Genomic DNA, 21,665 nt, shown 5'->3' with positions numbered 1-21,665 from the left:
TTTGGATAGTACTTTATTCCTCACGGTGTCACGCATTTTTAACCGGTTCAAAAAAGGACGAGGTTATCAATTCGTCGAAATATTTTTTTATATGGATGTGTTCATATGTTACCGATAACTTTAGATTGCGTGAACCGTTTTCGATAATTCTTTTCATGGTGGTCCCATACAAATTTGCTTTAGTTCCGATCATTGGATCATGAAGAAACTAACGGCATTCCTAAATTATATGAGCACACTGAGCAAAGTATGTTGGACAAGTATTTATATGGAAGTAATTGCATGACACCGTCAGTAAAAATCAACGTGATTTGGAAACGGGTAAAAATTTGTATTTTTTTTTTAATTTTTGTACAAAATCTGAAAATTGGATGCGTATGTTTTTGGCAGAGTTTAAGTATGTGGAGTTTTTAAATAAGTCACGTCTAATGTAAAACGCAGAAATTCATATTATAGCTCAATCAGCCACCGACGGATCGCCCTCCCGTACCTGCCTTCCGTATCAACATATAGGCTCTGTTATGCATACTTGGCAGTGCATGCATTGCTATACCATTTTTACGTAGAAATCAAAAACCAACAGACTTCTACGTATGTAATGCTGTGCGTTGGGTAACCGCTTACACGCGAAGCTCATTTAACTGGCCGTCTCCATAGGATAAAATTTATTGCTGTCCAGCAGTCATTTTGGTCGCTAGATATAAATTATATCAGTGGCAATATTTGTGTGGGCTTTTTATATCTTGATATAAGCATTTGTGAGATAGCTTCCAAAACGTATTTTTGCCGGATTTAATCACTTAAAAAATTTAGATAATAGGCTATTTTACCTCCAATTACATAATAACAAATACTTTAACAGAAAACACTTCAACATTTGCTTTTATATTAAATCAATAAATCAATCAATCAATAAATATAATAATAATAATATAATAATAAGAATATCAATAATGTTGCCGCCACGAAGTTCTCATGCAAATGAACATGTAGCTGTCAAACTACCAAATTGCCGGCAATAGATGGCAAGATATAAGCTCTGATATATATTGCTCTTGAAGAGAAATGAGCGGTCTCCATTGGCTATTTATATTCCAACATATGTATCAAGATATAAATTTTATCCTGTGGAGACGGGCAGTAACAGATTCCTTATGTTACAACTCTCAAGCAATGCCAAGTATGCATAACAGAGCCTAGATAGAAGCAATTGCAACGTCACCGTCATGCGGGTGGTGAGTTTTCGTTAACGGGAGAATCCCTTAAGAAAGGTCGTGCCAGCCGTCGTGCCGTACGTTTTTACGTCAGTGGCTGGTTGAGCTATTACACTCAGCGAAGCGGGTGAGTGTAAGTAATTTATACTATATCGGCAAGTACCAATGTGCATTTGAATTTCTAAGGAAAAGATAACAGCAAAATACATACATATGTATGTATTTATGTACATACTTATCCATATGAACGCATGTACATATCTCATACAAAATGCGCAAAACGGAGTTCGCACAACATTTACAAGCAGGCATTATTTGCAAATATTCTAAATGAAATATGCCAATGTGTATTCCAATTATGCCTTGTTCATAACGCACATTTTCTGCAGAAATTAACGCTACCGTTCTTCTATGTTGTATAGATCACTAAAACAAACTATCTTTGTATTTTTGATTTTGTGGATTATGACAGTCTTGCAGCAAATGTGCAATATGTACATGTTTATACTTTTGCGAATGTAAATTTTTGTTAGGCGGTTCTCTTCACTTCTTACAATTAATCGAAGTTAGCTATACTGTTGTTCAAGTTGCGGCCGATTGGGTTCTAAAAGTCCCGTTATGGTCTGATTATGGCAACTTAACGTAACTTACGGCTCTCACTTAAAAATTCTGTTAAATGGATGTTGCTTACAATTGAACAGCCGAAACTTAACGTAACTTAATGCCACGTCGAAATATGTTTCGTTTTGATTCTCTTAAGTTCTACGTTCCGTTAAGTTAAGTTTAGTTGGTTAAGTTGCCATAGTCAGGCTTTTAGATTCGAGGGAGGCACTTATAAAAGAGCTGAGCAGCTAAATAGCATTTAGTTTAATTTTAATCTGCTTTGAAACTGAATCGGTGCAATCGTCAGCAAGCTGTACATACATACATACATATGTACGTATGTACGCATATGTGAAAAAGTTGTCGTAGATCGATTCGAACGTTTGTGTGAATGCGGAATGATTAGCAAATTATTTAATATTAAATTATAACTATTCAAAAGCAAAACAAGTTTTCGTATAAATAAGAGAATATTTTTAAGCTGCATTTTTATGAATTTATGCAGACAATGTTAAAAGAGCAGGGATGCTCAACAAACGAAACAAGATTCAGGGCCAATTTCACAATGCGTAGTTAACTCAGAATCGGGAGTTAACTACAGATTTTTATACTGAAAATCTCTAGTTAACTGTCGATTCTGACTTATGTAACTACGCACTGTGAAATTGACCATCAAGTGTTAACTTCGAAACCAAATAACTTATCAATCGTTAACATTTAAACTAAATAAATCATCGATCGTTAACATTAAAACAAAGTAAATCAACGAAAAGTAGTCGATGTAACCCATTGCCAGCTCACTGTTAATACTTAGCGCCTAAGTGTATGCTACAGCTTCAGCGATAACGATTGGATTTCTTTTCGTTAAAAACCAAAATTGGGATGAATTTTTTTTCAGGCGAAACTTAGGAAAAGCAGAATACATGTTTGGTAGTAGCGTATATAGAATTTTCAATTAAAATACAGTTCTTTTTCTAACAAAACCCACATAAACCCAAGTTTAAAAATTTTTAGAAAACTACAAAAAAGTGCAACAAATTTTCACCTAAATTTCAAACTTTTTTCTCGGAAGTGTTTGAATTTTTCTGAATACACAGTTTTATAGCCCAATAAATTTTAGTCTGCTAATGTGCAAGTTTCAAGTCGCTAAAAGTTACCGTTGATTTTTTAGAATTTTTTTCGCCAAAGGTGTTGCGGCTTTCTTCCATATACAAATAAATTGAGTTTATTCATTATATGGAAGCCAATGCGACAAAAAAAATCTAAAAAATTAACGGTAATTCGTAGCCACTTGAAATTTGCACATTATCAGACTAAAATTTCAGGGGCTAAAAAACTCTAAGACTTCCGGGAAAAAAGTTTCAAATTTAGGTGAAAATTTGTTACACTTTTTTGTAGTTTTCTACAAATTGTTGAACTTGGGTATACATATATGGGGTTTGTCTGAGAATGAACTAAATTTTAATTGAAAATTCTTAAAAATAAATAAATAAACATAAGGGGCACACAATATCAATTTGAAATGGCGTGCTATAGATATGACCGATATTGTATAGATATATATATATATATATATATATATATATATATATATAGGGCGTTCCATACCAAAATGGACAGGACTCACACTTCATGTGTTTGATTTGTTTCAAATTTTTAATAAATAATAAACAAATATGAATCTTGAGCTTGATTAATACATTTTTAAAAACTTTACAGAACAAAAACAAATTCAAATCGATTTAATAGTCTTCCAAATATCTATAGAACGGGGCGTGGAAAAAAATTGAAAAATCACACATACACACGTAAAAATTCTCTATGAAAAGAAATATTTTTTACATTTTTTTTCTTGAACAGTTTTTCACATACAAATTTTTTGATAAAAAAAATATAGTTTTTGAAAATATGCCATCTCAAAAAAAAAATTGAAAAAATCACAATGGTGGCTCTGAGTATTGCGCAATATTTAATTATAGTATTACGGGGTGCACCCTACAATAATTTGAGTTGTGATTTTTTTACACCTACACAAATTGAGTACATTACAAGTTTACAAATTTTTTTTTAGAATTTTTTGTGAGTTGGTTTAAGTAAAGCCATTCGTAACAACTAAGAATATCATTTTTTATTTAAAGTATTCATCATATTGTATTAAATTGTGGATATATTTCAGTGCAACTCAAAGAAAAGTCATTTAGTTATTTACTAAATTTGTCTGCTTTTAATAATGCAATTCACCGAGGTACAGGTAAACATTTTTTAATACGGAGTCAACATTAACATCCAAATTGTGCCGAACAATGAAAAAAGCTAGCCCATTGTGTGCTCGTTCTACCCCCTAAAAAAGTAATTTACCTGAAAATTTTCATCCTATTAATCAAGCCCAACCCGTGCCACAAATATGTCGAAGTTGAGATAACATTATCTTATTAGCGGCCTCTGCACTGTCGCTATTGTATAAAAACATATGATGCAAAACAAAAGTACTTCTGTTCACACCATCATTCATAAACAAATGGAAAATAAGTTTGTTCCTTTAACATATCTGTGGACATTTAACAAAACAACTTCTCTCTAGATAAGATAATTTCCAGATTGCTGTCATATACCTATGTACATGAATTTTCAATGCGGGTATTTCTGTCTTACCGCCATATTAATATGACCTTTAATATAAAATTTCTTAGATTTGCATTAAAAAAGTTGCTTTCTCAAATAAACTTGCATTCACCCAAGGCAAAAAAAAAACATTTGCAATTTTACTCAGACTCAATGTGACAAAATAACTTGTATGCATATATGTAATACTTCTATATTGGCAGTACGTTGAAAGTACATCCGCCAACATTAGAGTGCAGATATAGGGTGCGTTCAGAAATGCATCAAGCCAAAGCATCGGTATCTTTTACTTCTAAACTATAACTGATAGAAATGCCTTATTTACGCAACTAAGTTCCAATAAGGCATTTAATCGAGGCTGAGCATATTGGACATTTGCACCAATTATAGTTTAGAAATAAGTGCGTCTGATGCTTTGGCTTGATGCATTTCTGAACACACCCATCTACTGATGGAACGAGAAAACCAAGCAGCCTATGTACCCAAAAAGACGTTTGAAAACATTAAAAAGCAAGAGCGGTGCAGTAACCGTCAATATTTTACAAAATTAAATTTTAATTTTAAAAGCAAACAAAAAAAATTGTGTGAAACTGTGCTCTTTGTTAGAGCAAAAATGTAAGGAAAAAGAAATCGTATTGCACGCGTTGATATGTTGTACTATGTACTTAAAAATGAGCCGTATCGGGGAAAACGGGCAGACGCTACATCCCAGCAAACATTGAGGTTAGTCATCGATTAGAGAATGATTGGAGAACTAGCCACATTCTCCAATCTCAAACGTTAGAGAACGACTCGAAAAACTATCGAGAATCATAGCGATCTCAACAAAAATGGGACATAGTTCTCGACTCGAGAAAATATTAATTCCCTAATCGAATTCTAATGTTGATCTCTAATGGGATTCGAATGTGAATTTCAAACTGCTGTTTTGCTTTATTGAATACAACGCATTGTTTGCAAAATTTGTATTAAATGTATTCGCAATAAAATAATAATGGATTATTTGAACTTAAAAATAATGTATAATTCATTCATTGGAATTCATTCATTTGGAATATTGCTTATTTACATTTATATGAATTTGCGTTGTTTCTCTAATCGTTCTCGAATCGAATTCTAATGTAGTTCTCTAACTTCGTCATCGACTCGAGAACGATTAGAGAATTACCCTAGTTATCTAATGTAGAAATCCAAATTTCTCTAACGTTAGAGACTGTGTTTGCTGGGATGTCGGCTAAGGTGCTGGAAAGGTAGGCACGCATCCATCATAGTATATCTTTTAAGAGCGGTTACGGTGATCGCCTCAAGTGTAACTTATACATCTCTTGCTGCTTATTCAAATCGGCCGGTTACCACAAGGCTTGTCCCATTCACTTCCAGGGAAATTTTTCGGGTTATTGTTTCTAAATTTATTTAATATTTTTAATTTAAACCGCTCCTGGAGTGGCTTGACAGTTGTTTGTCACAAATATACATTTATACTAACACAAGCAAACATTTATTTGATAGCCTGTCTCTCTTTGATTGCGGAATAAAAACACATTAGGGGTATTCTCCAAATTTTGCAAAGCCGTTGCACGTAGCACGGATTGCATAACTTGCAAACACACAACAAAATACATGAGAAGCGNAATATACATTTATACTAACACAAGCAAACATTTATTTGATAGCCTGTCTCTCTTTGATTGCGGAATAAAAACACATTAGGGGTATTCTCCAAATTTTGCAAAGCCGTTGCACGTAGCACGGATTGCATAACTTGCAAACACACAACAAAATACATGAGAAGCGACATTTCCTATCGCTGCAAAACATGCAACGTCGAAACCCATGTATATATTTGCAAAATAGCCTAGCAAGATAAAAGCGACCTTGTGCTAGTTGTTTTGTTGTTCGAATTGCTACATATTTCTCTCATTCCTCTGATCTCGCTCACTCCATTTTTTTTTGCTGTCTACCCACTTTGAAATGGGGTGCTCTCTTACTATTCGAAATTTGAAATAGTATTTTTGCATTTCGTGCAATCCGTGCATCGTGCAAGACTTCGAGAAGACCCCATGTTGTGAAGATTCGTTACTATGTATTACATATGTGCTTGTATGGGACAAGATGATTTTTTTTTTTAAGCATTTGACACAAGGTCTTATCTATATACATATATAAAAATGGTGTGAAAAATGTATAGTAATTCATCAATTGATTGGACCGATTTGGCTGAAATTTTTTCTTAGTTGTTCGTAATTGCCAGGGGAAGGTTTTTACGTTTTGTGTGCTGATTACGAATCCGTAAGCGTAAAGTTTCCATCAGCTTCAGATTTTAAGAAAAACTAGCTCAAAGTGTCAAAAAATCGCATTTTTTTCAATATTTGGAAAGCTCTAGCAAAAAAAGAAAGGGTGGTAGAACCTTACCTTTCCTGCACCTTGACCTTAAGGTCACCTATAGTCATTTATTGAACCGCTAACACTGATTTTTACCACTTTTTTTCAATTGCATAATTTTCCAGTATTTTTTACGATAAAAAGTAAATGAATATAGGTGACCATCAGGTCAAGGTGCAGGAATAGTACTTTCAGGGATATTAGTCTGTAGTTCTAGCTTTAATTTAAGCCTAAGTGGAAAGTTCTATCACCTTTTGTTTCATTGCTAGAACTTCACAAATATTAAAAAACGCGATTTTTTGACAATTTGACCACATTTTTCTCAAAATCTGGAGCTGATGGAAACTTTATACTTACAGATTCTTAATCAGCACAATAATTAATGCCTATCAAAAACAGTTTCAACATTTGCCGCATGAAAATCGGTGTTGCCCTGTGTTACCTACTCTAATTATATAAAGAGAAGCTCTTTCTTTTTATAAGGGGTGATCTCACGAACGGCTGTACCGATTTTTCGAAATTTCGGACACCTACTGCAGACTTTCGATATATTAAGGGAGCGTGGCATCACCCATATATATCGAATTTTTCATACCGTATATCTCTGGAAGTATTTTTGGTAGTGTAATGGAAATTGGTAGAGAGATTTTGGGGCTACTGGAAAAGGGACGTGGCGCTTTCCAAACATATTGAAACTTTTACCCACAGTATACAGTAAACCAGCCATTGGCAATATGCTTATTTGAAATTAATACATGAAATATTGTGCATGTGTAGGATTTTTTTGTCATTAACCCATAGGCAACGGCTGGTGCAAAAGTACCCACAAATGTTTGTGGATATATTCCAAATGTAAATTTAAACAGCAAAATCATAAAAAAAATAATAAAACAAAAGTATTGTTAATTACTACATCGGAGGTGGCGTGGTTATTGACAGATTTCGGCCAAATTGAATACTAACCTAAATTATACCAAAGGCAACTTCGGCACCGACTTTCGTTAAAATATCTAAATTTTCTTCGAGTTAGCGTGTTTACAAACAGACACGGCTGAACCAATTCTTCTCGTCATCGATAATCGATGGGACCATTTTCCACAAAGTCAGCCCTTATTCATTCAATTATTCACTCAAAGTTGTGTTCGGAACGCGGTATGACTTATGTAGGAACTACATCCGGTCACAATCGCTAACACTTCACTCCTGATTTTCTTGGAATTTTATTTTTCCCATTATTTTATTTTATGTCCCTGGAAAATATTTTTCACTTTAAGAAAATATTAAATTTGATTTCATTTGGGTTAACGAAAACGACAACTGTGAAAAAATATCAACCAATACATTCAAACAAATTGTCAAATAAGCATATTTACATTTTTGGTTTTGCCTATCTGGATTACTGTATACTGTGCTTTTACCTATCTGTAAATATATAAACTCAGAATACAGTGTTTTTTTTCTTTTCATAACAAATTTTTTGTAAATTTTTTATAGAAATAAAGTTCATTTTTGCATCAAATGACACCAAATTTTGAGTATGCAGTTCTGTAGTTCACTAAATTTCAGTATCAGAAAGAGCAAGTTTTAAATAGCTATAAGTTACCGTTGATTTTTCAGAATTTTTTTCGCTGATGATGTTGCACATTTTCTCCGTATAACGAATACGTGCTAGTTTTTTTTGTATGGGAAAAAATGCCGAAGAGTGTCAGTTTGTAAAAGACTTATTCTGGTGGCTTAACTCCTCCTAAACGACCGAAACTATTTTAATGATAATTTTTAGTGGCGCTGGAGCCGAGTTATTGCTAAAAATCGTCGATTCGGAGGCACCCGGGATCAAAGTCAAATTACTCCCGTTAAATCAACCATCAGAACCATTGCGGTCCTTGCTTTACGGTGACTAAACAAAATGTGGACCAATGATACTCAGCAGTTTAGAAATTTCCACCAACTATACTACGACGATTCACTATCGAGCCGCAAGGACGTCTTCCCGGTATAACGCTTTCGTCAGGTTACTTAAGACGGCAGTGGAGGATATGCCTTCTGTCGACCACAAAACCAAACGTGAACGTGAATAGCTGGCGAAAACGTTGGATCAATGTTTCAATAAAAAAATTAATTTTGGGCGGGACGAAGTTCGGCGGGTCTGCTAGTTTATGTATATATTTTCTATTTATTTGAAAAAGTATTATACTGAAATAAAAAAAAATTATTGAAAAATGCTTGTTTATTGATACTAGTATCGCCCAGTTGTCGAAATTCGACCACTTTAGTTTTTCTACACACTTTTCCTTTTGGCTTGTTATCAATACAGAGTCAAGAATGCTTCATGTTGATGATTGTTTGTGGCACGTTTTAATCTGGATTAATTGAGTCAATATTAAAGGAGATATATTTTCTCCTTATAGCTCAGTTATGCATACCTTGCACTGCACTGCATAGTATATCTATTATTTTAGCGTATAAATCAAAAATCAACAGTTCTCATACTATGTAATGTTTGTGCGTTGGGTAACCGCTTACACACAAAGCTTATGTGGCAACTCTCATGCAATGCCAAGTATGCATAACTTAGCAACTAATGCGACCATTTCAGGGGGTTGGACTTCAAAAAACGAAAAAAAAAGTTTTTGTATGGAATTCTTGTACAAAATAGATCTTTCATCTTAGCATCAAAGCTCAACATATTTATTACAATCATGCAGATTAGTATTGCAGCAGTAACTTAAGTATTTCAATTACAATCTACTAAACTAATTGTTTTTGTTAAAAGGTAATTTTTAGCAAAAAACACGACTTAAAAAAAATATATATATATATCTTTTCGTTGCAAAAAGAATTAACGAAATCGGTTGACGTGGTCCAAAGTTATGCGGTAATATACATAAAAAAAAATTAAAAAAAAATATTCCGACGAACTGATAACCTCCTCCTTTTTTGGAAGTCGGTTAAAAAAGGCCGAAAACTAATCAATTCTGACTGGTGCATGGATTTTCACTATCTGACAATAGATTGTCTTGATTCCAGAAAATTATGCGAATATTAAACATTTATAAAATTATTAGCACAAGTAGCTGACTACAAATAAGCCACAATACTCGCTAGTGTATTTTTTTTTTTAGTTTCGGACGTTTCAAAGAATAAGCAATAGGCATTTAAAATCTAAAAAAGTACAGTTTTAGCAAAAAATGTTCAATATGCAAATATATAACGTACTTTTCATATTACGCTCGTATGACAAAATGTAAAAGAAAAATTGAAAAAGTCGAAATTTTAAAAAAGTTTTTCTAAATTTACATATTTATTGAGTAAAAAAAAATTACAACTATTGATAGTGGCGATTTAAAGATACTAGTAAACATACACGCTGGCCTGACGTTACGAAAAACAGAAGTGGATTTTGACTTGGGTTACAAAATTGCAAAACTTTGCGAATTGGGCAAGTCTATTTGTATAAAAGTTTTTGTAGTAATATTGGAAATGTTTCGGGATAATTTTCCACGTTTTTAAATGTAGAAATCTTTTCTGCTGTATGTTTAATCAGCTGAATTATCTGACGTGACGTTACCTGGTGTTACGTTACTAAAATTTCCATTGAAAAAGTTTGGTTAATATTGTCCTTGAAAGAATTTTTAACGGGAAGACAACATGCATTTTATATCAAGCGTACTTTTTTCTTTGACATCAGCGTCACTTCGTTCCTCTAATTGCAAGAAAAAACAAGGTTGCCACCCTTAGGCTACCTCAATAAACAATTTCTACAGAGATATTGAAATTTTTTTACCATTGTTATCGTAAACTAAATGATGGCACAATTTTATGCATATTTAAACCCCCAAACCCCCTCGTGCGGCCGGGCCTGAAACATACATATGTACGAATTTATGTACATACATATATGAATTTTGAGCAACGATCACATCTTCTTTGTTCTCTTTCATGTAAAGTATCGCCTGTATACATATGTATGAAGTAAATAAATATGTACGTACATTTGTATGTTGTTTGTTGACTTCAACTCAGTACTTTTGCTTTAATCGGTCAAACAACTCTCAAACAAAAGGAATAAATTACATTCGTCAACTCAAGTCAGATAAATACCTACATACCAATTCACATTGAACGGGTAGTATCAGTAGAGCAGCTGATTTGATTTATTTTCATATTATTTGGTCTCGAAGATGTCATATAATTTCAATTTTTTCTCACAAAAATTCTAAATTATTAAAATCCATTTGCTTGTGAAACCTTTTCCATACAAAACAAGCGATTGAATAGCAGCTTTTGGAACGTTTGTCCAACTCAGCAGCACAATCGCTGATTACTGGGCCTTGCAAAGGGTGGGTCAATGCTTCGAAAAGCACACAAATTTACTAGTAAAGAAAGTTGCTAAAATTTTTATTTTTTCCAATTTCAATTTATTTTTTATTTATTTTTGTATTTCACATGGCACGCTTTGATTTAGAAGGAAAATTTTAGAGCAGTTTTTAACACCTTCGTTACCAGATGCAACAACAAAATACACGCAAATGTTGTTTTTGCTCTAATGCTACTACCTGTTTGATATGCCTTGCTACATACATATGTATCTCTAGCTTAGAGTGAAAAGTCCACTTTTTCTAAAAAATTACATATATTTTGGAGCTTTAACAATGAAGAATGTGTCGTTTTATAAAAATTCGAACTACGTACATACCAGAGCTGTAAAACTGTGAAATCATTTAAAATTTTAATCATGAAATATTTACAAGTAGGATTTCATTCATTTTCCTTTGGTCTGGTAGTGTGGCTTATATTTTTTTCAATCTACAATCATTAAAAAAAAAAATTGATTTCACACAGTAAGGTAGTAAATACCTGAATGAAAAACTGAGAATGCTGAAGTAAACAGAATTCAATACTGAATTAGCTTCCAGATGAATGAACACTTTGCTATGTGTGCATTCTCTAATTCAGTTTCAATCAAATTTTATACACTTAGAAAAATATGTAAGTTTAGATGATGGAATAATGAGGTGTAAGAACTTTAAAACGATATTGACATAGTGTCGCGTATCAATGCACAGCGGCCACGCGGGCTAAGCCATGCCCTACGAATGAATGGTTGTGCTTGGACTCCTCCACGCATGAAACGCAGCTTGATTCACATGAACATATTGTACAAATTTATAGTTTTGGTTGTTTAAAAACTGAGTGCAAAATGTTCCAATACAATTAGTATCTATAATTTTTTTCTTTTAAAGATTGGAAAATCTGCAGAACATGAAATAATCAAGCATAACAACCATCAAATGATAGCAACTTTTATCATTCAGTCCATGGTTTATCCCCATACATATAATGTCCTTTTTTAGAATATTATGATCAGTTTTTATTTGTAAAGAATGATATTCTCATTTCCCCATACCAGGCGCTCATGCATGTGAAGTAACTAGTTTTCTATTTCTACGTACAGAATTGTTTGTATAAATTTTTATATTTCCAAAATTCTACTTTGTACAGTTCAAAGGCTTCTACAAAAAAAAATTTATTTAAAAGTTTTACAAACAAATTTATACATATATAAAGCTTGCTACTTCATATCGTATGTATGAGCGCCTGGTATTGAGAAATAAAAATATCTCTTTGTACAAATAAAAATTTGGTTCGTTTAATAAAATTGACCGCAAGTTTCCTTCAAAAACATGCAGTTGGTTTTAAACAGCATTAACAGAATATCCAAAGCTGGTACGTACTTCTGGTCTTAGGTAATGCTTTACCAAATTGTAGCAGTAGTAGAAAAGCAGAAGTAAAACGACTATTTTCTCCTATAAATATTTTCTTCAAGGCATATTTTTTCAGTGTAGTACTGAGTGATCAAAACTGTTTGGATTCAACCAAAATTTACAATCCCGATGATTGCGAATACTTTTGTTACATACATACATGTTCTATACTGAATGGAACTCTGCCATTCAACAACACATTACGTTTGTTTTTGCTTCAAAATAATTTAAGCCACTCAGGAATGTGGTTTTTTTTATGCAGCCAAACAATCAAAATTTTGAAACGAGTGCCAAGTGAATGCAGATCCTACTGATTCAATCATTTTACAGCTCTGCTACATACTTATATTATTTCTAACCGTTTCTATAGAGTGATAGGAAAATTTGCTAAGTCCAAAATTGTCAAAGTTTTTCTAATAGCGATCGCCCGTCGGCAGGAAATGGCAAATTCTGCCATGAAAATACAATCGCCATTCGGAGTTGGCGTAAAACAATAGGTCCCTCCTCTTTGTGTGACAACATCATGGCGCACGCCACATATCGCTAAACACCAACACATGTGTAAGTACAGAAAATGTGATAAGTCCCAAAAGATACAAACACTTTTCATCAACATTGGGGAATTTGATTCTTCAGGACTTGTTTTAGCGTCGAGTACGTGACAACATGTATTAAATTTTTTGCAAAACAATAAATGAATAAAGTGAGTTTGAAAGATTTTTAGTTTATCTTAAAGACATCTCGCAAATAATTCGTTCAACCCAATATTTTTCTTTCAACGATTGGACTAGCAATTTACACAAAATTTTGTGCAAATGCCCAATCCTCGTAAGGCCCAATTTCAGATGGCCTATTTAAGAGGAGATTAATCTGCACTTAATCATACATTTAATCTGCACTTAAATGGTCAATATTGCCTATTTAAATTAAATATGAGATACGCAACCCCGTGTTTGTACCAAACAACCAAGATTGATAGATGGGTGGTTTATAAATTTTGCCAGAGAAACAATCGTTCAGTACAAAATGTAAACAAACAAACAAATGCAACAACAATTTCAAGAAGCTAGCAACAGTGTTGGCAATTGTTTGGCATATTTAAATAAACTTGATCTGAAACCCAACGAAAGCTAAATGGCATTTAAGTAACAATCCAAAATTTAACTTAAGTGCCGTTTAAATATTCATTTGAAATTGGCCCTGACTCTGCCTTTAGAGCGCAAATTCTTTATATACAGTAGTGCTTCAAGTCATAAGAACGGTTGAAAAATTTTATGCAAAACTAACTAACTTAAAATGATTATATATATGTCTCTTTTCGGCCTCGGAATAAACCACCACGAAAAAATATGGTGGTCCCAAGACTGAAATTTTGTAAAATCTACTGGAACAAGGGGATCACTTTTAGAAAATTATTATAGGAAATGGTTGAGCAAAAAATAAGGTACTTCTATTTCATATTTTTTAAATTATCTTCTGGCTTACTTTAGTGCCAAAATTACGTTGAACATTCTCAGCGACTCAGTAAAATATGTTCGAAAGCACCCAGGAGAAGAGCTGCTTTTTTAGTGTATCCAACAACGCATACTTCCTTCGGTTGTGGTGTTGGGTGCTATTAGCTCCGAAAGCCCAGGAGCTGCTTATTTTGTGGAAGGTAGGAAAATAATTTGAGGTATTAAAGGAGGATTTCATATAGTACGCTGAGCAAAACAGAGAGAGTAAAGACGAAGGGCATGTTGGTGCATTTTACCACACAGAAAATACACAATTGAAAAGTGAATTAATGTCAATGACATTATTTCCACAATTCTTCTGACATTTCACTTTTGGCCTGTGTATTAATGTCATTGACATTTCACTTTTCAATTGTGTATTTTTGCCAGTGACAGTAATTCCATTGACATTATTGTACGTCACCTAGAAAGACAAAGCGACAAAGGACTTCATTGCCTTGGTTCTGCTCTTCCTCTTCTTATTTGGCCCTGTAACCGCCTAAGCGATTTTGGTCGAGTTCAACAAAACACGCTAGTCGTTTCTCTATTGTGGCAACTGACGCCAATTGGAAATTCCAAGTGAAGCCAAGTCCTTCTCCATTCGGTCTTTCCATCGCAGTGGGGGCTTTGGCTTCCTCTGCTACCACCAGCGGCTTCCGAGTGGAATAATTTCAGAGCTCGTGTCCATCAAAAATCAATGCTTAATATAAATAAATAAGAAACACAACTTCCAATTTCCAAATTATCAATATAATAGGCTAATGATCATATCACAGAAGTGTGAATTAGCTTGATCAATTTAGCCACTAGATTTACAAAAGCGGCTGATAAGTTTCTAAAAGCATTCGAATATACATACCTTCCTCGTTCCTTTCTTACGCGTACGCGTAGCCGTACATGAAAATAACTGCAAGCCCAAGAAACAAGAATAAATTAGATGCAGATATCTAGAGGTCCCTGCGGACCCTGTCGTGCATCGACGCCATGATGACCTCAATCCGTTGATTATGACGAACGATATCTATAAACCGTGTTAGAAGCTATTTAAATAGATTCTAAACCTTCCATTTGTGGCAGTAAAGTTAGATCGAACCGGATTAAAATGCCGCATCTATTAAAACATCATGGGTCCCTGGGGACCCTGCCGGGCAGCAGAGGGTTAATGGCAAAAATGCAACATCAAACATGTATATTTCAATAAAGTAATTTATAATCGAAAAAAGGCATTTCCCATAAAATCCGTTCCCTGGCCATTACGTTTGTTTATTGAAAGCGAGAATACGTGCCTTTGAATAAAGTAAAGTGCTAATTATTAATATAGTGCGCAGGGCAGCTTAAAGTTATGTTATTTGTGTATAATAGGGTATAGTCGTTGTTCTGGGTACGCAGGTGCAGTTGCTCGGCTATACTCAATCCCGACTCTTGCGCACTCCTTTGCGCACTCTGCACTGAAAATAAAATCTGCGTAAATATAACGAAAACTTGCGTACATTTTACGAAATTTTTCGTCATTTTGAGCCACGAAAGTTTTCGTTGATTGTACAAAACCGTTTTCGTACATACTACGAAAATATGAGGCATCAGATCTTTAGTACATTTTACGAATGTATTTGTACTATTTACTAACGAATTTAGTGCTATTTATTAAAGAATTTCGTGCTATTTCTTAGTTTTTTACGAAATTTTTGTAAAATGCACAGAAATAATTCGTATATTTAACGAAATTATTTTCGTAAAATCTGCGCTTGTTTCGTAGAATGTGCGATTGCTTTCATTCTCCACACTGTAAAAAACATATTACTATAATTCTACTTTTATTTTGTTAATTTCAAGCGTTTTTGTTTAACAAAATGTTTTGCAAAAATGCTTAACATTAATGATTAAAATATAATGAAAGTGTTGTGCTATAATTTGAGTCATGTTTTTTCTAGTGTTAATAATAAAAGCAATCATACATCCTACGAAAGAAGAAGAATAATTTTCTGACTACACTGTAGTTTAAAATTAATAAAAAAGGTTATTTTACCTATAATAAAACTTAAGTCTTTTATTTATATGCATACGAATAGGTTCTATACTAAATATTTTTTTACTGCTTAGGCTTCATCCAATAAAGTATATTGATGAAAAGTGTTAAACTATGAGACTCAACAAAACTAAATATAACAAGTAAGCAAGTCTAAGTTCGGGCGGAGCCGAACATTAAATACCCGGCGCAAGTATTAAATATATGTTTTCACCTTTCCGAAAGCTACGCTACATGCTAAGCCGGGGTGTATCAATTTTGAGTAAATTAGCGTCCTTAAATTGCGAAATATTGAAGTTTCAAGCATTTCTTAAATTTACCGTTATATGAAAAGCGGCCGTAATTTTAGTCCGATTTCAATAAAAACGGTTACCGAGAGACATATATATTTATGTGATCATAAGTGGGCGGTGGCACGCCCATTTTCCAAAATTTTAACATCAACGTATTTCTTGGTAAAGAATTGTTGCAAGCATCAATTTTGAATAAATTACCTTTAATATTTTCTGATTTATCGAAGATTTCGTATTTCTCTAAATTACCGTTATGTGGAATGTGGGCGTGGTTATTGTTCGATTTCGGCTAACAACTGCGCCAAGTTTGGAAGAAATTGGTGCAGCGGTTACCAAGATATACACATGTAACCATAAGTGGGCGTGGCTACGCCCATTTTCCAAAAATTTATAATATTCTTATTTTTCGTCTGAAAATTATTGTAAATATCAATTTTGAGAGAATTATTTTCAGTAGTTAATAAAATATCGCAGTTTTCGTATTTCTGGAAATTACCGTTATATGGGAAGTGGGCGTGGTTACAGTCCATTTTCAATACCAACCTACCTTGGATTAACGGAAACCTACATGGCAACCGGACAGACAGACATGGCTCAATCGACTTCTCTATTCATTCTGAGCATTTATGTATGCATTTGTCTATATCTATATCGATTCGTTTTGGCTGTTACAAACAACCGTTATGTGAACAAAGTAATTATAAGGCGTCTGAAAAACAAGTTTCAGTGAAAAATCATACATGTACATACTTACTATTAATTTCATTAAGTAGTGCTCCTGGCTTAGGCTTGCCGTTGATAGGTAACTGATGAAATTGCCTATTTATCAAGTCCCACATTGCAGCGCAAAAACATTGTATGCTTAAAGGCATAGTATATCCACAGCTTTAATATTTAATTTTGTATTGTATTTTTATCCAGCAAATCCCTTTTTACAACGTTTAAAATTATATTAAAGCATAAACAGACGGCAGCGTTGATCCGGATCAACTCGGGAATTAACTGCAGTTGATCCGGATTAAGATCGAGTTAATCCGCATCAACGCTGTCGGTTGTTTAAGCTTTTATACGTCCCAGCAGCCAACAAGTAATTCCGCAATGACACATACTCAAAAATATGATGAAATATTAAACTGCCGGTAATTTAGTATATTGTCCGAAAATATTCGTATGTTGTACGAATTAAAAAAAAACATGTTTCTGCATTAGTACTTTATACGAAAGTATTAACTAAATTGTACGAATACAGAATTGTAGAGTTCGTAAATTTTTAAACCATACGTAAATATTACGAATGCCTTCCTACAATATACAAAATTATTCGTACAGAGATTTGTTCAGTGCTTTACGAATGTGTTTCGTAAAATAAACGTAAGATTTCGTACTGTACTAAATTAATTGTACTAAAAAATGCCTCAGGAAAGTCCTTTCGTTATATTTACGTATGGTTCGTAAAATATTGTTTCGTTGTCAAAAACGTGTTCGTATTATGAACGAAAGTTTCGTACATTGTACAAAAACCAAGACTACGAAAGTTTATTACCGTTAAATATTAATATGTTTATTTTAAGATCATTGCAAAATCGTTATTTTTGATTCTTTTTGCTTCGATCAAGAATCATTAAATATGGATTCTTATTTTTTCGGTCAAATTTAATCGATATTTTGTGACGTACATTCATATATGTATAGGGTGCATTCCAAAACTGCAAAATACAAAGCACCATTATCTATTACCAGTTGAAAACTAGAATCTAACCGTGGTTGCGCACATTTAGCCTTTCAGTCTACTGGGGTTTAGAAATGCTTTGTATTTTGACGTTTTGGAATGTACCCTATATATGAATGTACGTCCCAAATATCAATTAGAAAATACGAAAATTAAAAATGAAGTAATTAAATTTTAAATTTTAAGGGCCAAATTCACAGTGCGTAGTTAACTCAGAATCGGCAGTTAACTACAGATTTTGTACTAAGTTAAAATTTACACGCTATTATATAGTTTAGACAATTTAAAAGAATTTATCTTTCTCCTTGCAGCAGCCGTTCACGCTGAAACAACTTGCGAAGCTGTACTTAAAGCTCTTCTTGACACTTTCGAAAAGCTATTTAATATCAAAAACTATTTAATAAAAAAGTACTGATCATTTTAATAAAAAAGATGTCTTGCGAATCCTGTAGCGTCACACAGCGTAAAGCCTGGGTTTTTGGGTTAGGCACCTTCTTTACGGCTCTTGGTATTGCTTTACTTGTATTTTGGAATGGAATTGCGGATAACATTATGCGAAATGTAAGCACCCATTATAGAGGAAAATCTTGATTATTAATTGTTGCATTACTGTACTTGCAGAGTTTAATGTTAAAAGTTGGCTCTGAAGCCTATAACATTTGGGTGGAGGCGCCCATTCCAATTTACTTAGAATTCCATATATTTAATTGGACGAACCCTGAAGAGATACGAAATCCGAATGTGAAACCGCACTTTGTTGAAATGGGACCGTATGTGTTTCTTGAGAAACACTTGAAGCAAAATATTACATTTTATCAAAACGATACAGTGTCATACTTCCAGAAGCGTACCTGGTTCTTCGATGAGCAGCGCTCCGGCGGATCTTTGAATGATATGGTAACAGCAGCGCATGTTATAACTGCTGTGAGTAAAACCGACAGGGCATTTTTCGGTAGTAGCTATATGGGTTTAATTTGAAATTTTCTCCTCTTTTAAAGACCATTGCTGACGAAATGCGACACAGAAACAAAGTTATAAAAAAAATTGTTAATTTCATGTTGAATCACGAAGGTGGTGAGCTATACACAACTAAGCCTGTACGCGAGTGGATTTTTGACGGTTACGAAGACAAATTAATCGACTTCCTAAATCGTTTCAATACAACAAAAATAAAAATTCCCTACACACGCTTTGGCTGGCTTGTAGATCGTAATGCTTCTGCCGAATATGATGGCCTCTTCACAATACACACGGGTGTCGATGATATGCAAAATTTGGGTCGTTTGACACATTGGAATAAAAGGAAAGAGACTGGGTTTTATGCCGCACCGTGTGGCACAGTTAATGGTACTACCGGCGATCTCTTCCCACCACATTTGAGTGCTCAACAGGAGATCACCATCTTTGCGACGGATGCATGTCGTTATTTGAATTTGGCCCCGAATGGTACTATTGAAAAACATGGACTAACGGGATACAATTGGGTTGGGACGGTCGAGACACTTGATTCTGGCGAAAACTATCCTAATCAGAAATGCTTTTGCGATCCAAGTTTTGACGAATGCCCGAAAACGGGAGTTGTAGATTGTAAAAAATGTCGAAATAATGCGCCGATTTATGCCTCGTTTCCACACTTCTATTTGGCTGATCCAACCTATCTAAACGCCGTAGCGGGCTTGCAACCGGATGAGCATAAACATAGTTTCAATTTGGCTATAGAGCCAAACACTGGTGTGCCTCTGCAAGTGAATGGACGTCTGCAAATCAATATGATGATTCAACCAGATGATGACTTTGAGTAAGTTTTTAAAATATGATGACTAACGCTTGAAATAATATGAAATTTAAATTTTTTTTTAGCATATATCGTGGTGTTCCGAAATTCCTAATGCCCATGTTCTGGTTCGATCAGCGTGCGGAATTAGACACTAAGTTAGCTAGTAGAACAAAGGTACGCTTACGCCTACGCTTTTCTAACTATAGACTTAATTTGGTAACCTTTTTTACCCTTTGCAGCTTGTTCTAAATTTGGGCGGCTATGGCTTCTACACTGGAGTCGGGTTGGCAGTGATAGGTGCTGTATTCTACATTGTTGGCGTAGTCTTAACAATAACAAAGCGATGGAAACGGATACCAAATTATGATGAAGATATGCTTACCACTTAGTAATTTGAATTTAGAATAGAAGTTGCAAATGCTTGTCATTTAGTTTATAAAATTAACTTCTTTTCGTTCTTTGAACACATGATACAAGTATTTAGAGATAAAACCGCTCGCTCAGTTCGTCGGCCGTGATTTTTTTTTTTAGTTTGTCTACTTTCCAACCAATTCGCTTATTATTAAAAAAAGTTATGTTACTGTAAGTAATAGAATGTCGTACATGCTCTCGGATTTGATCGCCAGTGTACGTATGTTAGCCATTCCTTTTTAAGTTGTAAGGATTTGGTAAAAAAATGATATGTCTCCGATTCGCTTCAAATTTTTTTTTATGGGTTCAGAGTTTGGATTTTTTCGTGATTCTGACTAATCATATACTTCTTCAAATCGTTATATCTCGGGTTCTGCTCTTCGTAGAGATTTCACCTTAACGCCGTTTTAAAGCTAAAGAAGCGGGCTTAACATGTCTATATATAATATGGTTGTGATTGTTCTAAAGCTAACTTAGCTATAAACATTTTAACTTTTTGAAGTGGGTTTGCATAGTGAAGACCAGTAAATTAGGGCTTTAAAATTACACCATCGTAATCCTTGTTTAGTTCTCTATAAAAAAACAAGATTCAAGATTTTTAAAATATTTTTTTTTGTGACGGGATGGTTTATTTTGTGAGTCGAAATTTTTTTGTTATTTGTTTTTAAAAAGTTATGATGAGATATTTTTTTCAAGGTGTTAAAAATGGGTTTTTATCCAGAAATAATATTTGTATGGCAAGATTTTAAGGCGACAAACCTCTAGAAATGGGCGTTGCAATTGTGGGACTAAAGTTAGCAAAACGCAGTTTTTATTGCGGATTTCGGCAGAATATCCCTTCGTTAACCACATTTGTTCCGCAATATAGTTATTCTGGCGAAATCCACAATAAAATCTAAATTTTTGAACATTGGTTTTAAAATTGCCACACCCATTTCTAGAATATTATTTGATTGAATAAGTTTTCGAAAACAAATTACAAAAAATTGTTGACTCTCACAAAATAAATTATCTCGTTAAAAAAAACATATATTTCAAAAATAGTTATTGAAAAACGCCAATTTTTTACCATGTTTTTCATAGAGACTTGTTTAATTCTGCGATAATTAAGACTGCGATGGTATAATTTTAAATCCCTAATTTACTGGTCTTTACTATGCAAATCAACTTCAAAAAGTTCAACTGTTAATAGCTAAGTTAGCTTTAGGACAATCTTGACCATCTTATATATAGACATGTTAAGCCCGTTTCTTTTGCTTTAAAACGACATTAAAATGAAGTCTCCACGATGAGCAGCACCCGATATATAACGATTTGAAGAAGACCATGATAAGTCAGAACACGAAAAAA

At 33.7% G+C, this 21,665-nt stretch overlaps 1 protein-coding gene across 5 annotated transcripts in view; it reads left to right on the top strand.

The window, feature by feature from the left end:
- The window catches only part of crq (croquemort), a 33,195-nt gene extending 12,317 nt beyond the window's left edge, over positions 1–20,878 (top strand). For 2 of the 5 annotated variants that reach the window (XM_017625702.1, XM_017625699.1), the window contains exons 2-6: positions 18,442–18,688; positions 18,749–19,051; positions 19,126–19,925; positions 19,988–20,078; positions 20,144–20,878. In XM_017625702.1, coding sequence (XP_017481191.1) covers positions 18,560–18,688; positions 18,749–19,051; positions 19,126–19,925; positions 19,988–20,078; positions 20,144–20,293 — 1,473 coding nt within the window. In that variant the 5' untranslated portion in view covers positions 18,442–18,559 and the 3' untranslated portion in view covers positions 20,294–20,878. Of the gene's footprint in view, positions 1–2,042; positions 2,131–18,438; positions 18,689–18,748; positions 19,052–19,125; positions 19,926–19,987; positions 20,079–20,143 lie in introns of those variants that run through there. The other 3 variants (XM_017625700.1, XM_017625698.1, XM_017625701.1) reach the window with 2 other exon arrangements.
- The last annotated feature ends 787 nt before the right edge of the window (positions 20,879–21,665 follow it).

Source organism: Rhagoletis zephyria, unplaced genomic scaffold (genome assembly GCF_001687245.7).
Source record: "Rhagoletis zephyria isolate East Lansing unplaced genomic scaffold, Rhagoletis_zephyria_1.1 Rzeph_scaffold_04180, whole genome shotgun sequence".
NCBI classification, from domain to species: domain Eukaryota; kingdom Metazoa; phylum Arthropoda; class Insecta; order Diptera; family Tephritidae; genus Rhagoletis; species Rhagoletis zephyria.
This window is presented reverse-complemented; position numbering and strand designations above follow the sequence as displayed.